General features: G+C 43.2%; 1 protein-coding gene and 2 long non-coding RNA genes across 4 annotated transcripts in view; 1 reads left to right on the top strand and 2 right to left on the bottom strand.

Moving 5' to 3' along the window:
• LOC127543244 (uncharacterized) overlaps positions 1-677 on the bottom strand; it is a 2235-nt gene extending 1558 nt beyond the window's left edge. Inside the window, exon 1 of the long non-coding RNA XR_007949171.1 lies at positions 427-677. This is a non-coding gene — a long non-coding RNA (uncharacterized LOC127543244). The remainder of the gene's footprint in view (positions 1-426) is intronic.
• LOC127543245 (uncharacterized) overlaps positions 1-1330 on the top strand; it is a 13217-nt gene extending 11887 nt beyond the window's left edge. The window contains exon 3 of the long non-coding RNA XR_007949173.1: positions 670-1330. This is a non-coding gene — a long non-coding RNA (uncharacterized LOC127543245). The remainder of the gene's footprint in view (positions 1-669) is intronic.
• DACH2 (dachshund family transcription factor 2) overlaps positions 1-18158 on the bottom strand; it is a 430511-nt gene that overhangs the window by 75083 nt on the left and 337270 nt on the right. For both annotated transcript variants that reach the window (XM_051969293.1, XM_051969294.1), the window contains exons 4-5: positions 11947-12102; positions 9103-9275 (exon numbers count right to left, since the gene is read on the bottom strand). In XM_051969293.1, the coding sequence (XP_051825253.1) occupies positions 9103-9275; positions 11947-12102 (329 nt within the window). The remainder of the gene's footprint in view (positions 1-9102; positions 9276-11946; positions 12103-18158) is intronic.

Raw genomic sequence — 18158 nt, 5'->3', positions numbered from 1 at the left:
CTCTTCCACACACACAGTCTCTCATTTCTGTTTCTCTTTCTCTGACATACACACTCTGTCTCTCACCTCTTCCTATTTCTCTCTCACAAGCTCTTCTCTCTGTTTCTGTTTTTCTCAACACTTTTTCTTTCTCTCTCTCTGACACATACACACACACACACACACACACACACACACTGTGTCTCTCTCTCTGTCTTTCATCTCTTTCTGCTTCTCTCACACAAACATACTCTCTCATCTCTGTTTCTTTCAACTTTCTCTGGCTCTTTTTTTTCTCTCTCTCTCTCACACACACTCTGTCTCTCACCTCTTTCTGTTTCTCTCAACTCTCTCTCTCTCTCTCTCTCAGTCTCACATACACTCACACAGAGAGACATTGTCTCTCATCTCTATTTCTCTCTCTTCCACACATACACTTTCTCTCACCTCTTTCTATTTCTCTCTCACACAGTCTCTCTTCTCCGTTTCTGTTTCTCTCAACTCACTGTCTCTAACACACACTCACTCTCATACAGAGAGACACTGTCTCTCATCTCTATTTCTCTTTCTCTCACATACACACTCTGTTTCTTACCTTTCTCTATCTCTCTCACACACACACTCTGTCTCTCACCTCTATTTCTCTCTCACACTCTGTCTCTCATCTCTTCCATCTGTTTCCTTCAACAGCAATACTGTATGAGGATTAATTCTGCTGGAAGTGGCTACCTTCAACAATTAGAGAATTCAGTTCCAGTTGATCAGTGATGAACAGAGCCAACTACACCCACCGAAAGAACACTGGGAAATGATTCAAAATAAAACATTGACACTTGTTGTTTCCTTGAATTTTTGTTTTCACACAAAATAGAGTGAGACAGAGTTGAAAGAGATAGAAAGAGAAAGTTGAAAGAAACATGATAAACAGAGATGAGTGACAGAGAGAAAGAGTTGAAAGAAAAAGAGATGAGAGATAAAGGTGAAAGAGACAGATGAGAGAGTGGAAAGAAACAGATGAGAAACAGAGTGTATGAGAGAGAAAAAGGAGAGAGAGTTAAAAGAAACAGAAAGAGATGAGAGACATAGAGAGACAGAGAAAGTGAGAGAGAGAGTTGAGACAAACAGATGAGAGACAAAGAACAAGTTGAGAGAGACAGAGAGAGTGGAAAGAAACAGATGAGAAACAGTGTGTGTGAGAGAGACAGGTGAAAGAGACAGAGATGAGAGAGACAGAGATAGAAGGATACAAAGGTGAAAGAGACAGAGTGTGAGAGAGAGAGAGAAGAGAGAAAGAGGTGAAAGAAACAGAAAGAGATGAGAGAGACAAAGAGAAAGCTGAGACAGAGAGAGTAGAAAGAAACAGATGAAAGAGAGAGAAAGTTGAGACAAACAGAGATGAGAGACAGAGTATGTGTGAGAGAAACAGAGCTGAAAGAAACAGAAAGAGATGAGAGACAAAGAGAGACAGAGACTTGAAAGAAACAGATGAGAGATCGAGAGATAGTTGAGACAGACATGAGAGACAGAGATAAGAGAGACAAAGAGAAACTTGAGAGAGACAGTTGAAAGAAATAGATGAGAAACAGTGTGTGTGTGTGTGAGAGAGAGAGAGACAGGTGAGAGAGACAGAGAGAGTTGAAAGACACAGATGAGAAACAGAGAGTGTGTGAGAGAGAAAGAGGTGAAAGAAACAGAAAGAGATGAGAGAGACAAAGAGAAAGCTGAGACACAGAGAGTGGAAAGAAACAGATGAGAAACTGACTGTGTGTGTGTGTGAGAGAGAGAGAGAGAGAGAGAAGAGAAGAGAGAGAGGTGAAAGAAACAGAAAGAGATGAGAGAGAAAGAGAGACAGAGACTTGAAAGAAACAGATGAGAGATCGAGAGATAGTTGAGACAGACATGAGAGACAGAGATGAGAGAGACAGTTGAAAGAAACAGATGAGAAACAGAGTGTGTGAGAGAGAGACAGGTGAGAGAGACAGAGATAGAAGGATACAAAGGTGAAAGAAACAGAGATGAGAGAGACAAAGAGCAAGTTGAGAGAGACAGAGAGAGTTGAAAGAAACAGAAAGAGAGGAGAGACAGAGTGAGAGAGACAGTTAAAAGAAACAGATGAGAAACAGAGTGTGTGTGAGAGAGAGAGAGAAGAGAGAGAGAAAGGTGAAAGAAACAGAAAGAGATGAGAGAGACAAAGAGAAAGCTGAGACAGAGAGAGTGGAAAGAAACAGATGAGAAACAGAGTGTGTGTGAGAGAGAGACAGGTGAGAGAGACAGAGATAGAAGGATACAAAGGTGAAAGAGACAGAGATGAGAGAGACAAAGAGCAAGTTGAGAGAGACAGAGTGTGTGTGAGAGAGAGAGAGAGAGAAAGAGGTGAAAGAAACAGAAAGAGATGAGAGAGACAAAGAGAAAGCTGAGACAGAGAGAGTGGAAAGAAACAGATGAGAAACAGAGTGTGTGTGAGAGAGAGACAGGTGAGAGAGACAGAGATAGAAGGATACAAAGGTGAAAGAGACAGAGATGAGAGAGACAAAGAGCAAGTTGAGAGAGACAGAGTGTGTGTGAGAGAGAGAGAAGAGAGAAAGAGGTGAAAGAAACAGAAAGAGATGAGAGAGACAAAGAGAAAGCTGAGCCAGAGAGAGTGGAAAGAAACAGATGAAAGAGAGAGACCGTTGAGACAAACAGAGATGAGAGACAGTATGTGTGAGAGAGACAGAGTTGAAAGAAACAGAAAGAGATGAGAGAGAGAGACAGAGACTTGAAAGAAACAGATGAGAGATCGAGAGATAGTTGAGACAGACATGAGAGAGAGACAGTTGAAAGAAACAGATGAGAAACAGAGTGTGTGTGAGAGAGAGACAGCTGAGAGATAGAAACAAAGGTGAAAGAGACAGAGATGAGAGAGACAGTGAAATTTGATAGAGACAGAGTTGAAAGAAACAGATAAGAAACAGAGTGTGCGAGTGTGTGTGTGCGTGTGTGTGAGAGAGAGAGAGAGAACAAGAGCCAGAGTTGAGAGAAACAGAGTGATGAATGTATGTGTGAGAGACACTTTAGAGAGAGAGTTGAGAAAGAGAAAGCTGAGAGAGTTAGAGATAGAGATGAGAAACAGTGTGTGAGAGATAGACTTGAAAGAAAAAAACAGAGAAAGAGGGAGAGAGGAGACAGTGATGAGACAAAGAGAGAAAAAAATGATAGTCGAGAGAAACAGAGATGAGAGACTGAGAAAGTGACAGTGAGACAGACAGTTGAAAGAAACAGAAACAGAGGAATGAGAGAGTGTATGTGTGTTTCCATAGCCAATAGAACTCTGGAAGGAATAAAAACAGCATATCCAAGATTCAGAATGGGAAAATGAGGGCAGCTCCAAGAGACAATGGTGGATAGAGTGCTTAGATTAACTCAGGCAGATCTGGACGACACTGAGACCAGTGACTGAACCGCTCCCCCTCTTTGACTTACTTGAGCTCTTTTAGGAAACTACAAAGGGAACAAGTGAAGGTTCAGGGCTGAGAAAGCCACAGATTCTTTGCACGCTGTCGCTGCGTTCCTTCTTGAGGTGAGGGAGGCTGTTTTCCTGTATTTACTTTTAGAAAGATTTTGGAGAAAAGTTTGCAATTTGGTCAAAAAGAAGTAGATGGCAGACCTTGTTTTAGAAAAGTGATCTGCAAAGTTGTGGGGGGACTTTTGGTGGGAGGAATCCTCATTGTTTGTGGGCCCCGGATCAGGGAAGCATCTACATTTCTCCCAAGGGGGGGTCGTTCCCCCAGATGGGAACCCCAGAACCCCAGGCCTGTGCAAAGATGGCACGATTCCCCTGCTTGCCCAGGCTTTGGATGTTCACCTTCTCTGAACGCTCACTTGTGCGGTAAGAGAGCGAGGGCACTGAGTGGCGTGTTCATCACAACCTGTGAGGAGCCTTCAGACAAATACCAATAGACTGGCGCGTTACAATAAATACCCATCTCATCTGAATGTGCAATCAATCACAGCTGGCTGCCTTTCCCCCAGTTTTCTTTGGAAAGATCCAGCAAAATAAGGGAAAATGCTGAAATGTTTAAGTCTGAGAACTAAAGCAAATACAGATCATTCTCCTTTAAAGTTAAGAGTTAGAAATCTGAGAGTCAGGGAAGCATTGAAGTCCAAGCTTTACCAATTGTCAGCAAACTGACCTAGAGTTGAATCTCTCTGAACCTCACTTTGTTCTGCTATAAAATGGGAGGAGGAAGGGCAAGTAAAGTGTAAGAGTAGAGCTCTTTAAGGAGCTGCTGCTGCTAAAACTTCCTGATTTGTGTCTGCCTCATCTCTTTGGATATTTATTTGGATTTGGATTTTTCAAGATTGTCTTTTGTTTTAAAGACAAGGTTGTTTGACTTGTATAACCAAAAAGAATGAGTAAAACTCCATAAAGTGGTTTTATCTAGAATCAGATGGATCAATAGTTTCTGCTCATAAACAGAGAGCAGACAATAAGCACTGAGTAATATTTGTTAAATGAGTACTTGAGAGGAAAGTTTGAATTCTTTGAAAAAATGAATAAGATCCATTTTGCAGAAGAAAAAACTGAGGCACAGAAAAGTCAATCATAATAAGGATGAACATTTCTACAATGGATAAACTTTAGAAGGCATTTTACATCTGGAAACACATACATTCATGTGATCTTCTTCATGGGCCTGGGAGTTAGGCAGCTGGGACAGAATGGGGCGGGGGGGGGGGGGGGGGGGGGAGGCTGGACCTATGATTTCCAGGGTAAAGGGAACTTCAAGAGAAGAGATTGCCAGTAATGGGGTTGGGCCATACCTCCTCTAAAGACACATCTGGGCCCCTGAGAGGTTGAGTAGGTGGCCCCGGGTCACCTATTCTGAAATACAGACCCAAGTCTCCTCCCCGCCAAGCTGCCCTTCTACCTGTGCCACCCGAGACTGCCTCTCCAGAAAGGCCCAGAGCCGGTCGCCATCTGAGGTCACGTTGCGAGCCGAAGGCCGGCACACCAGGCCACGAAGGGTAACCGGTGCCGGTGCAGGGACGGCCCGGCCAGATCTACGCGTCTCATGCGACGTCCCCGTTCTCTCCCTTTCCTCACGGCGTTCTGAGCGTACCGTTAGCCGGTCCCCTCGAAACCCCGAGTGAACAGAAAAGAGGAGGGACCCTGGGAGTACAAAGTTACTGCTAAAGCAGAGTAGGAGCTCCAAGCACTTTGGTCGTCATATATTAGCATCCCGACGCTTTGTTCTTTGGGGTGCTGCTGGTAGCACGCTTTTAGAAAGTAGAAAATTATCCCAAAAATATGATCTGGAATAAAAACAATTACAAAAGGTTTCTGCAAATTCATCCTTTTTTGAGTTCCCTCTACAGAGGCCACGAAAGAGCTGTATTTCGAGATTTCTTGCAAAATGAGTTCAGTCCAGGGTGTTACTTGCCAGGTTTCTGAGCCGAGAGATTTTTATGGCAGGATTGTAATTCCCTGAAAGTAGGGATTTATAACTGAGACGCTGACAGACCTTCAAGTATAGTGATGCTAGCGAGCGACAGTGTAATCACATTACGTTCTATTATAGAAGGGAAGGGAGGTTTTGTGGGTCTGGTCATTGTGACTCTGCCTAATTTATAGTAGCCCTGTCAAAAAGAAATCAAATTTCATAGTTATGACATTTCTTTCCAAAGTACTAAATGTTAATTTTGCTGATCGTGCAAATTCCAGCCGACGCCTTCCTTCTAAATGGCAACCGTGAAACAGAAGGCGCGATGACTTCATTCAAGTAGCTTATAAAACAATTTAGTCATACTAATTTAAGAGGCATTAATAGCACTGTGTAATAGTGACAAGAGTACTGGGTTCGACATCTGACAGACAACTTCTGGCATAACAGCAGCTTAGGAAAGAAGTGCTAAGTGATTTCAAGGTACCTGGAGGAAAGTATTCCCTATGCTGAGGAAATCAGACCCTTTATCTAACTGAGAAGTTCGTGTCCGCTTGAAGCCCAGGCCAGCGAAGCGGAGGTACTGTGATTATTTTTCTAGACTGCTAAAAAAATTGTGAAACTTCAAAAATTGTCAGTTGAGGGCGCTAACTTCTGTGAACTGCTGGGTTAAGGGTTTACCTCGCGTAGACAGAATTATGACACCATTCACCAAAAAACACACCGGAAGAACACAGAAAACATCGCGTGGCCCAGTACTAGCGTCAAATTGGGTCTGAGAGGGTTGGAACTTTTGAATTGTGAATTTCCACACTCTATGTTTTATAAGCAGCTCTGTGGTTTCATCGGTGTGAAACTCCCTCTGCTCACTCATCGTCAAAGGCTGCCAATAGTCATTCTTGAAGCTGGCCACGACATTGGGGAGATGACGCCACTATGTGCACATGAACTAGATTTGCGGGAGGGAGGGCTGGGCAGGAGCACCGATCTTACTTTTCCCTCAGGAGCCATCTGGTTCCAATTGCCAGACAGAGATCAGGGGAACTGGAGTTAGCCCTGGTGTGCCTGAGGTGGGACAGGAGCTCTGGGCTCAAACGCTCCGGTGCCAGGTCTCTCTCCTCCCCTGCTCCTTCTCACTCTGTAAGCCCTGCTGCCTTTTCTATGTATCATCACCGATGCTACCTAGGCAGACAGTGTAAACTACCTGTCCCCTGCAGAGTAAAAAATCCTTTACTCCTGAAATCGAAGAGAGAACAATTTACCAAGAGAATTCTTCTCATTGCGTATCATGCTTAACCGAGTTCTAAACCGAGATGCTTGAATGACTCCTTTGGCTTGATGCCAGGGGAAAAAAAAACTTTCTGACAATCAAGTATTGCAAAGTGGAATGGGCTCCCTCATGGACCTGTCCTCCTTTTAGGTTTGGGTGGAACTCAATGGCCCCAGAGGTACTCTCTAACGCTTTGATTCTGTGACTCCACGGTCTCAAAGGAAACTGTAGTATTGAAATAGGCCCGGATTTGTTGTTGCTGTTCAGTTATCTAAATCACACCCATCTCTCCATGACTCTGTTTTGAGAGGTTTTTTGGGCAGAGACACTGGAGTGGCTTACCATTGCCTTTTCCAGTTTATTTTATATATGAGGAAACTGAGGCAGACAGGGTGAAATGATTCACCCAAGATCACACAGCTAGGAAGTCTGTGGCCAGATTTGAACGCAAGGAGATGAGTCTTCCAGATTCCAGGCCTGGCATTCTATCCCCTGCAGTACCCCCTGCCTCTGAGATGATGAGGCTGACAATCTTAGTCACAGATCCTTCTCCATGTCCTCCTAAATTGTCTTTCTGCTAATGGTAATGCCCAATAGCAAAACTTCTGTCATTTTTAAACTGTTCCTCCTCTCTGAAAACTGAGTAGTCCCCAAGTCCTACTGCTTCTGAAATATAGCCCCTTCCCTTCTGGTCCCACCACGCCTCTCCTCCCTACATTTCCTCACTCATTCCCCGTCACTTACTCCATGCCCCAGTCAAACAAGACTTCTCGGCTTTCTCCAGATGTTCCCCACACCTCTCTTCAATGAATGCCTTTGGGTTTAGCATTTTTGTACTAAGCTGCCCTTTCTCTTCTGTCAAATATATATTTTTTTGGCTCCCCCAATTTCCTGCCACTTCCCTAATCCACACAACCCTTGGACAGGATTGCAAGCTATGCCTCAGAAGGTGTTTTTGTAGTCCATCTGGCCCTCTGTCTCACATCCCCACTCTAGACTCTCTCCTACTTCAAGCCTCTGCCTGGACTCGCCCAGTGATAGGAATTTCACAGAAACAGATCTCCAGTGTCTAATAGTTTCTTCAGGATCAAGATTACTATATTACATTTGACTTTGGGTCTTTCCCCCCTCCCCCTTTTTTCTAATACTCTGGAAATTCTGAGGGCTTATTTTTGCTTCCTGCAAAATGTGCGTGTTCTCATCGATTGGAAGAATTGGCCGTCCCCTAGGGATAGAGCTCCATGTAACTGTGAGGATTTTCATGACCCTCTAGACCTCTGACTCTTATCTTTCATCACCCAACTGGCAGAAGTGGGGGAAAAAGTCTTTAGCTGGCATTTTCAATCAACAAGCATTTTGACATGTCACGGTGATGATACCTTCAATTCTAGCCATCAGAATTGAGGCAGCACATTGACGTGCTAGACACCACCCAGGGAGGTGATAAAGACTACAAGTATGTTCCACGAGAGAATCAGCTAAAGGAAATGGGCTTCCTCGGACAGAGAGGATAAAATCTTCTGAAGGCCATAAGATAGGCGGTAAAGTATTTGAAAGCATCCTGTAGAACAGGGGATTGAACTTATTCCACAAGATAACAAGGGGGTGCTGCAGCACATAGAATGCTGGATGTGGACTCAAGAAGGTTCATCTTCTGGAGTTCAAATCCAGCCTCAAAATACTTATTAGCTGTGTGACACCCCACCCCCCCAGCACATCACTTCCCGCAGTTTGCCTCAGTTTCTCTGACTGTCAAATAAGAATGATGACGGCAAGGGGTTGTCGTGAGGGTCAAAAGAGGTCGTTACCAAGTACTCAGCACAGTGTCTGGCACAAAGGAAGAGTTACAATGATGTTTCTGCCTTTTCCCTCTTCCCTTCCTTTTCCCTCTTCCCTTCCTTTTCCCCAGAGGACAGAATGGATGCGATGAGGGAAAGAGGCAGATTTCAACTGGAAGTAAGGAAAAAACTTCCTAGACGCTAGGGGTGTCCTAAATGGAAAGGACTGCCTCAGGAGGCTGAGAATTCAGCCAAAGGCTGAAGAGATTCTCAGCCAGGTGAAGATTAGATTAACTGGTTTCTGATGCACCTTCCACATCTGAAAGTCTATGACTCAACTTGTTTTTCCTGTACAAAGATAATGCCAGTGACCTCATGACATACTTTGAGTTTTCCCCAAAATGTGCACAAATGTCCCCTAATCCATCTCTCCTCTCTCATCTAGCTAGCCCTGCAGTCAAAATTAAGAATATGGTCTCTGGTAACTGAAAACACCAGCTCACCAGGAATCACCTGACACCATGTTCTAACCAACTGAGCGAGTGAAATGGCACTCCTCACGTGTCCACTTTCCTTTTTAGTTCCTGACCCCAACTAGTGTGCATTTATTTCTTTCACATGATTTCCCCCAGTCCCATTTTTTGCTTTTTACCTTAATGACAGAAGCCTCTGCCCTGGTGAGTGGGCTATGCATCTGGGCTGCTGCGGCCATGTTGGCAATAGTATTGAGGTGGTTCATCTGATTCATCGCCATGGCAACTGATGCAGGAGGCAAGGTGACAGGCAGCAGTGGATGAGGCATCATCATGAATGGCAGGTCCAGTCCTAAAGAGAAAAGGCGGCAGTTTTAAAAGTGTTATTCATCTCGTTCTGGTCAAGCAAAATCACATCCAGAATGTTTCTACAGGCTCCTAAGAAGTTGAAACTGTGAATAGTTTCACTTTCTGAGTTGAAACTTCTTAAGGAGAGGCTCCAGAAAAAAGGTTAACTTCACATTTTGAGATGGCAAAATACTAGATGCGAGTAAGTCAGGGCATTTTCAATCATACTTTAAATCTCTGCCTTTCAATTCGTTGCAGTGCTGTGAATGGCAGTTTGATCTGGCTCAGGAGAAAGCAGCAATCTTTCGTTCCACTCCTACAACTATTTTGCCCCAGTCTTTGGGCAACAGCTCTGTTTGACAGAGTGAGTTTATGTGGGCTCCACCCCATTGCTCCTGTGACAATCTCGCATCCCTTACCTTCTCTCACTTCACACATCGCAACACTCAAGAGAACACGAACTACTGTCGATAGGAAATCTCCCTTCATATATTCAATTATACAGCATCTGGTGGCTAGGGTAGGCAAGGCAGGGTCCATTTTGTTTAGGCTCCCTGCCCGATCTCGACCTCAGAGATTGAAAACCCTCGGACACAAAAGGTTGAGGGATGGGGTGAGGGAGAAGCACCGCAATGCTACGTTACCGAAATTCCAGACGTGCCAGTTATCATACGCCAGAGCTGTGGCGGTCTTAACTGAACGAAGGACGCGTCAGTCGCTAGTGTCTCTAGGAAAGACGGTCTTGAAATATATTGTTGTCAAAAGGGCACAAGGATCAAAGCAGACCTAGAAAGCTGGAATCCGTACAGCCCTCAGAAAAGTAACCTTCTACCTATTTCCTGTGACACCATGTCCCCAGGGCAAATGACTGCACTGGAATACCAGAAAAGTATGAGAGACTTTTTTACTTTGCCATTCACTCAAAACTCACTATCTTCAAATCTTTTAAGGGGCAATCTATGAGACCCAACTTATCAGCTATGAAACATTTCTTCTGTGATAAATAAATCATCAAAGAAGTCTCAACATTGAGCTTTTTCTGTTACCACAATGAATCACAATGGCCTTTCTTTATTTAAAAAAAAAAAAGCTGAAAGTTCACCTGACTTTGGCCTCAAATGCTACTGATATAATCTGGCATTTTCATACTTTCATCAGCATATAGTGTGTGCTGCTCTAATGGCCTGCCGTCCAACATAAATGAAGTTAATCATTGATTATCCTTCTCCTTCCCCTTCCTCTCACACTCAACCTAAGGATAATTTTCAGATGATAGATGGAAATTTCACACAGGGTGACATCATTTGCTAGCGAAGCTTGTATATCGCTCGGCTGTTCGTGTTGGTCACAGGTTGATCAATAACAGCACAGATACAAACACGGAGCGAAATCCAGTCCCCCTTTATATCAAACACTATGAGCGTTTCCTGTACGACAAGCCTTTATTCATTCTATATGCCTCCCTTACCAGCCTAATCATCTTTCCTCATCCTCCGTAGAGTGTCAACATCACCCAGACACCATCTGGCCACCTCAAGTCGAATGCCTACTGAAAGTTCAATTGACATGCAAACTACAAACAATGGAACAGCACATCACCAATTTTAAGATCTAATTCATTAATCGTTCCCAAAGACCATCCAGCAGGGTATAAAAGGTACATGTGCAAATTCTGTGCCACCATGCCCAGCCCGCAATAATTGATAATGTCCAACACCTCCAAGTGACCTTGGATAGCAAGCCAACAATGAACCCCCATGTGTACCCCTCATGCAAAGTAGATGCAAATTTGGAAGTCTATCCCAGCCTAAAAACAATTTAACCAAGAACCATCAACAGTACATCTCACTCCAGCAATCTGTCTCATTTAGCTATATGCCAGCAATGTTCTGAAGCCTTAAGAATATGGGCAAGAGCACAAATCCTCATTGTTGAAATCAACCAGGAGTATTAGCACTCTCCCACCTACAACTTCAGGGTCATCCCGCGGACCCCTAGGGAAGAATTCATTTCTTAATGTTTGCTAGCACCTGGGGTCACGTCTGTGCCCGACCATAGCTTTGCCGTATGTTCCGTGAGACCTGATGTGCCGACACAACGCTTAACGTTAAATATTCCTCGGTTACCTGTCAATTTCAGTGCTCCGTGAGAGAAGCCCAAGTGTCAAAGCAGAAAGAGGGCTCTCAATCTCAGGGGTTTCCGGTTAGCTACCAAAATGGCATTCTAGGAAAGCAACATAGCAAAGTTGGAGCTTGCTGTGAAGAGCCTAAAATCACCTCGAGGTGAGGTAATAAACCTTTGTAGGATCCCAAACCTTTCTAGAAGGCCAGTGAAGTCTACAGGCCCCCTCAGAATCAAGTTTTTAAATCCATAAAGGAAAATACAAATGATTAGATGGGAGATCAATTATATGAAGACACAGTTCTCCAGATTAAGAACTCTTGGTCTAGAATCTGAATCCCTCAATCACGTTACCAGGCCACTCTCTGTATTCCATTCCATCACCTCATTAAGAACAGTCTCTCTTACCAAAGAATTCAAGATCTTAAATGTCTCACTGAAAAGAAAGACGGCGCTATTGCCCAACCAATTTGTCCAGTAGATTGAGGTGGGGTGGGGGGAGAGAAAACAGAGCCTCCCTCTTCCCCCTCTTTTAAATAGGACAATATACGTACTGTTAGTCAGCAGATGATTTTGCTGGAGAGGATTGAGTGGATGGGCACTTCCCAGGCTGGCCTGGCCTGGCAGTGTGGCATGGCTCACACTGGGCTGGGATCCAGGAGTCATAGGAGACTGCATCTTTTCCTTGTCCCAGGAGGATTCACTTCCACCTGAAAAACAGCATATGAAAGAATTTAATACAGCAGTGATCCCCGCAGAAGCCTTCTGTTGCACATTGGCATCGATGAACGACACCTCACAGAGAATTACTACTGACTTGTGGAAGTCGATTGGAACATGGAGCTTTCAAGAGCAGCCAATGACCCTTGCATAGGAGCTTCCCCTGGGAACATGGAAGCATCATGCTGTAAGCAGGGGGCCCTTCTCTAACAGCTGGTCCATCCAGATCTCTCATAGCAATAAACTGATTGGAGGGTGCGGGAGGGAATAGTACAACAAATGCCCACCATTTTTTGAGTAGTTTCCTAAAAAGTAGTAGAGGAGTATGCTCAGGATGCAGAGAAGAATTAAGAAGACCTTGACATCAAAGCTAGACAGTACAAAAGAGGAAGGCCCAGGTGAAACATTTATGAAGGTAATCTCTACATCAGCCCCATTCTAGTTAGATACTTCCCCTCTTCCCTCCCTCCCCCCTTCTTCTCCCCCCCATATAGATAGATAGATAGATAGATATAGATATAGATCCACACACACACACAAATACCCACACTGACTACCATTAAAAGGTGGGCTCCATTCTAATTTTCCCCTTGCCTTTGATCACCAATACGATAAGCAAAGTAAAGTGCATGTGGCTACACAATCTCCTGTATCCTCATCATGGCTTACAATGACATGGCCATTCAGGCATTACTTAGCATTCTCTGTGTGAAAACATAAGGATTTTAAACTAAATGTATGGGGGAACAATGGCAGCAGTAAGCAAAGAAACCTTTCTAGGCTATCCACTTGAAACAAATGTTTAAACCAAGTAGAGAAGCTGTCAGATTGAACTCTCCAGAACAGACACTGGGGGCCAATCAGTTCCGTGACCAACTGCCTGTTGTATGGGTGTCACAGGCTACTTTCTTGGGCCACTCGAATCCCTAGGGCCAGGTCACCCATCTCTTATCAGTGTATCTGCCTGAATTAACAGCTTCTCCATCTGGAACCTTGCAGCCTAACTCTTATCTGCTTTGTAACATGGGAACAATAATCATTGGACCTTATTTCTTTGGGGATTTGCAAAAAAGAACTCTTTTCTTTTTGCGTGCCAAGGAAGGGCCTCAAAGGTCCTCTTCCTTAAAACCTCCTTCCAGCCTTAAGAAACTACTTAAGCAGAACAATTGCTGGTGTCCCTGTCGTGTTCTGCTTTAATCTTCATTTTGTGTGTCACTTCCCTGAGATATTAGGAGTCTTCTAGTAAAGTTTATGCTATCAACCCTGTCTGGGAGGGATCATCTAGCATGCTAAAGCTAGTCATTCAAGTAAGTTTTATCAAAAGGCAATCTACTGCACTTATGGGTGAAGTGGGAGGTAGAAAATTTGGTTTGAAGTGGATCAAGTCCACTTTAAGGCAAGAAGTCTTTCCCACATTGTGGTTCAGACTAAAATCCACCATTAGTTGGGAATGCTGTTTGAGATGAGCCACCGTTCTTGAAAAGGAAGCATTTTTACTTTTTTCTCCAGACGTTTATTGTAGCAACATCACTGCTTAAGAGTGGGGAGGCAATTTAGGGTTGGCACGTTGACATAATGTAGCATTCACAAATTTGAGATTCTAATTAGAATCAATAAGATGGAGTTTCATGCAATGGAGAGGGGTGGAAGGGGAAAGCCTTATCCTCAGAAAAGGAGAAGGAAAGCACATTGCAAACCTGAGAAGTCCTTACGCTAAGACTTGGCCAATAAATGTGATTAATCCTGGAAAATGCACAAATGTTAAACATCCCAGTTCCCAAGCTGAAAAGGAATCCCTCCATCATTTTAGCCCTGGCTGCAAGCTATGGATTTCCTTACTATTACAGAACCCTCATTTATAAAATGATGAGCAACACACTGGCAAAGAAAGCTGTTTAAATGATACTAAATGATATAATACAGTATTGCCATACAACAGTGTCAAGATTAGAAACTGACTATGCTGAGACCAAGTTCTAAGTAAACAGGCAGCTTCCCTACAATGTACTGTTCTAGAGAGTCGGGAGGACCGAGATTGGCCAGGCAATAAGGCCGTTCCTAAACAGCTAGAACTGGGTCCTGTTATTTGGTTCTGCCTTGCTGTTGATGATAACTGCCTTTCCACACAGAAGCACAGTGATAATGAGATAATGGAGGAAGGCCAAAAGGGCTGACGAAATGTTGCCTGAGGTCAGATGAGCACTGAGTCTGTTTAGAGATGACAGCTTACTTCGAAATGCTTCCAGACCGGTTATTACTCAGTACTTCTATACTCTGTTACCACTAGAGACTGAGGGATTCCCATTTTCTGAATGCAGAAACCGAGATAAAAAGTTTAATTGTGTCTTAGGCTTTCACAGCAAGTGCAGAGAAAATCCTAAAAGTAGCCCCTATCCTCTCAGGCATAGTCCTATGCTTCCCCCCAAAAAACTGGGGAGAAATTAAGTGAAATAAACTGTGCCAGTTTAACTATGGAAAGAGCCTTGCAAAGTGAAATAAGTCCAAGACACCACAGGTTTTTTTCTTCCTTTTAAATTTATTTTTTGGGGGAGGTGGGGGCTGCCTAGGCATTTGGTGTTAAGTGACTGGCCCAGGATCACCAGCTAGCAAGAATAGGTCTTTTATTAGAAGGATTTGAGTTTCTCCTCCGAGCCCTAAGAGTGTGTAGTCCGTTTAAGGACAATCTTAACATCAAGCGACTTAGCAGGAAATGAGCAGATAAGCCAAAAGGGCCAATTTCTTTGTCATACACATTCTGAAAATCCTAAACAGCAATTACTAAGAATAAAGGTGAATAAATGTTAAAGATTCATTTTAAAGGCAAAAATCTAAAGTTCTGAAGCAGCAAATCTCTCATGGTAAGAATGAGATTGGGAGAATGACTCTTTTACTATCAGTTCTAATGTCTCCTTTCACAGGATCACCATCCTGTGTGACTAAAAACCCCACCCCCCAAAAAATCCCAAGGCTGCCTCTCTCAATTAGGCCCTCCTCATCACTTGCCTACACGATTATATTAGACTTCTACCAGGTCTCCTTTCCTCTAGCCTCTTCCCTCCATCCCTCACAGATTAGTCTAACTGACCACCTTAAAGTAAATGTATAAGCAGACCGCTCCCCTGCTCAAGAAGCTTTAACACCGTTGGCTCTAGGACAAAATACAAAGTCCCCGGGCCTGTCGGCTTTTTGCAGTCTGGCTCCAGCCCACTTCTCTAGACTGAGCACGCCGCCACTCTCTCTGCACCCAACGGTCCAGCCAAATAGGTCCAGGAGCTGTTCCCTATGCATGGCACTGCACCTCCCCATGCCTGAATTCCACCCGTGGGGAATCAGTAGCTTCCTTCAAGATTCAGCTCAAGGGGCCCCTCCTATATGAGGCCTGTCTTCATCCTTGCAAATCCTAGCGCCCTCCCCATCTAGAAGTTACCATGGATTTCCTTATCTGTGTACATACGGTTTTATCCAAAGAGAAAGGAAACTCCTGGAGGCCAGGGACTGTTTTATCATTGACTATATATCCTTAGCATCTAGGGCAAAGTCCTCAGAGTTTAGTAAAGGTTTGATGAACCAAAGTGAAAGAAGGTAATATTTAAGAGTTATTTGTATAAATTCTCTCCTAACATATAATCATCTTAGTGTTTAAAAATAATTTCCACACAACATCAAAATAATCATTTGGGGGAGGCACGTACTTCACTACATGAGGATGGACAACAGAGTCATACCGGCATGAATGGTTCTAGTCCACTGAAGATTTTACTTAAATAAAGCTCTTGTGGTCTACTGAAGCAAGAGGAAGTGATCTTGAGCTTTTCCAAAGACTGTAAAATGGGCTGACTCCATAAGCCCATAATCAGCAAGTGAGACACAAACCCACCTTTGAAGGGCAAAGAAGGACTGATATCATCATTCAATATTGTCATTATTCCAATGACTTGTATGACACTTATGCCTTCCTTTTTTTTTTTTTTTTTTTTTTTTTTTTTTTTTATAATAAATTTTATTTTATTTAATAATAACTTCGCATTGACAGAATCCATGCCAGGATAATTTCTACACGACATTATCCCTTGCAATCACTTATGTTTCGTTTTTTCCCCTCCCTCCCTCCTCCCCCCCCCCCCAGGATGGCAAGCAGTCCTATATATGCTAAACATGTTGCAGTATATCCTAGATACAATACATATTTGCAGAACCAAACAGTTCTCTTGTTGCACAGGGAGAATTGGATTCAGAAGGTAAAAATAACTCGGGAAGAAAATCAAAATTGCAAATAGTTCACATTCATTTCCCAGTATTCCTTCTTTGGGTGTAGCTGTTTCTGTCCATCATTTCTCCAATGAAACTCAGTTAAGTCTCTTTGTCAGAGAAATCCACTTCCATCAGAATACATCCTCATACAATATCGTTGTCGAAGTGTATAATGATCTCCTGGTTCTGCTCATCTCACTTAGCATCAGTCCATGTAGGTCTCTCCAAGCCTCTCTGTATTCATCCTGCTGGTCATTCCTTACAGAGCAATAATATTCCATAACGTTCATATACCACAATTTACCCAGCCATTCTCCAATTGATGGGCATCCATTCATTTTCCAGTTTCTAGCCACTACAAACAGGGCTGCTACAAACATTTTGGCACATACAGGTCCCCTTCCCTTTTTTAGTATCTCTTTGGGGTATAAGCCCAATAGAAACACTGTTGGATCAAAGGGTATGCACAGTTTGATAACTTTTTGGGCATAATTCCAGATCGCTCTCCAGAATGGCTGGATTCGTTCACAACTCCACCAACAATGCATCAATGTCCCCGTTTTCCCGCATCCCCTCCAACATTCATCATTGTTTTTTCCTGTCATCTTAGCCAATCTGACAGGAGTGTAGTGATATCTCAGAGTTGTCTTAATTTGCATTTCTCTGATCAATAGTGATTTGGAACACTCTTTCATGTGAGTGGTAATAGTTTCAATTTCTTCATCTGAAAATTGTCTGTTCATATCCTTTGACCATTTATCAATTGGAGAATGCACTTATGCCTTCCTGCACAGCATACAATGTGATGGCCCAAGATTGGCTTAGAAATCTGTACTTTGCCAAACATTCCCACCCCTGTTTTCTCATTTAATATCTACAACAACCCAATAAGCTTGATAGGACAGGATTTTATTATAAGTTCCTTAGCTAATTAAGAAACTGGGGCCTAGAGATAAGTCATTTGTCTAAAGTAAAAACAAACCAAAAAAAATAAATAAATAAACCAACAGTAATAGAACCTATATATCCTGACCCTTGGCCTACAACTTGCTGGAGTACCCTGAGAGGAAATATGGTACTGCGCATAGGAGTCTCTGCCACATACTGTTTAACCCTGGGCAAGTTATTTTTCGGTGCCTCAGGCAACTCTCTGAGGATGTAAGTGATAGACTAATTACAAATCTACATGAGGAAGGAATTTCTATAGCTCACTAAACTGATGAACCCAAAAGTCTAGATCCCATTTACCCCACCTTCCAAAAACCCAAACTAAAGTGGCTTCTGAAGATACTGCCCTGAACAAGACAATGACCTCAACAATTGACCTGCTTTACAATATGCAATGTTGTAAATACAGTTAGACTGTAATCTGTAGATACTAAATGGCTCATTCTGAGATCATACTTTTAGAGCACTACTAATTGACAAAATTAGCTCTAAGAGCTGGCAAATTACATTTGAAATTTTATCAGACTCCACTTCTTTGGTTTCATGCTTGAAAAGCAGAATTTCCCAAAATGTCAAGTGTATTTTTCCACCATTCAGATGGAAAGTCCTGCTTCTGGCTTCTCCTGAATCATCCTAATGTGCTTTCCCCCAACACAGTCTTGCTCATTTCCTAGATCTTCAATACTTCCCTTTTGCTCCACGTCCTTTTTACCCTCTACTTCCCTCCCCACATCGCCCATAGTCACTCATCAGTAATTGATTGAGGCAGCTCATAGCCCCACAGTTTGTGTTCAGACTCTCCTAAAATCAGAGGTCTCACAGGAAGAAACTAAGCTTGTTTTAAAGG

The sequence above is a fragment of the Antechinus flavipes genome, chromosome X (genome assembly GCF_016432865.1).
Source record: "Antechinus flavipes isolate AdamAnt ecotype Samford, QLD, Australia chromosome X, AdamAnt_v2, whole genome shotgun sequence".
Classification (NCBI taxonomy): Eukaryota; Metazoa; Chordata; class Mammalia; order Dasyuromorphia; family Dasyuridae; genus Antechinus; species Antechinus flavipes.
This window is presented reverse-complemented; position numbering and strand designations above follow the sequence as displayed.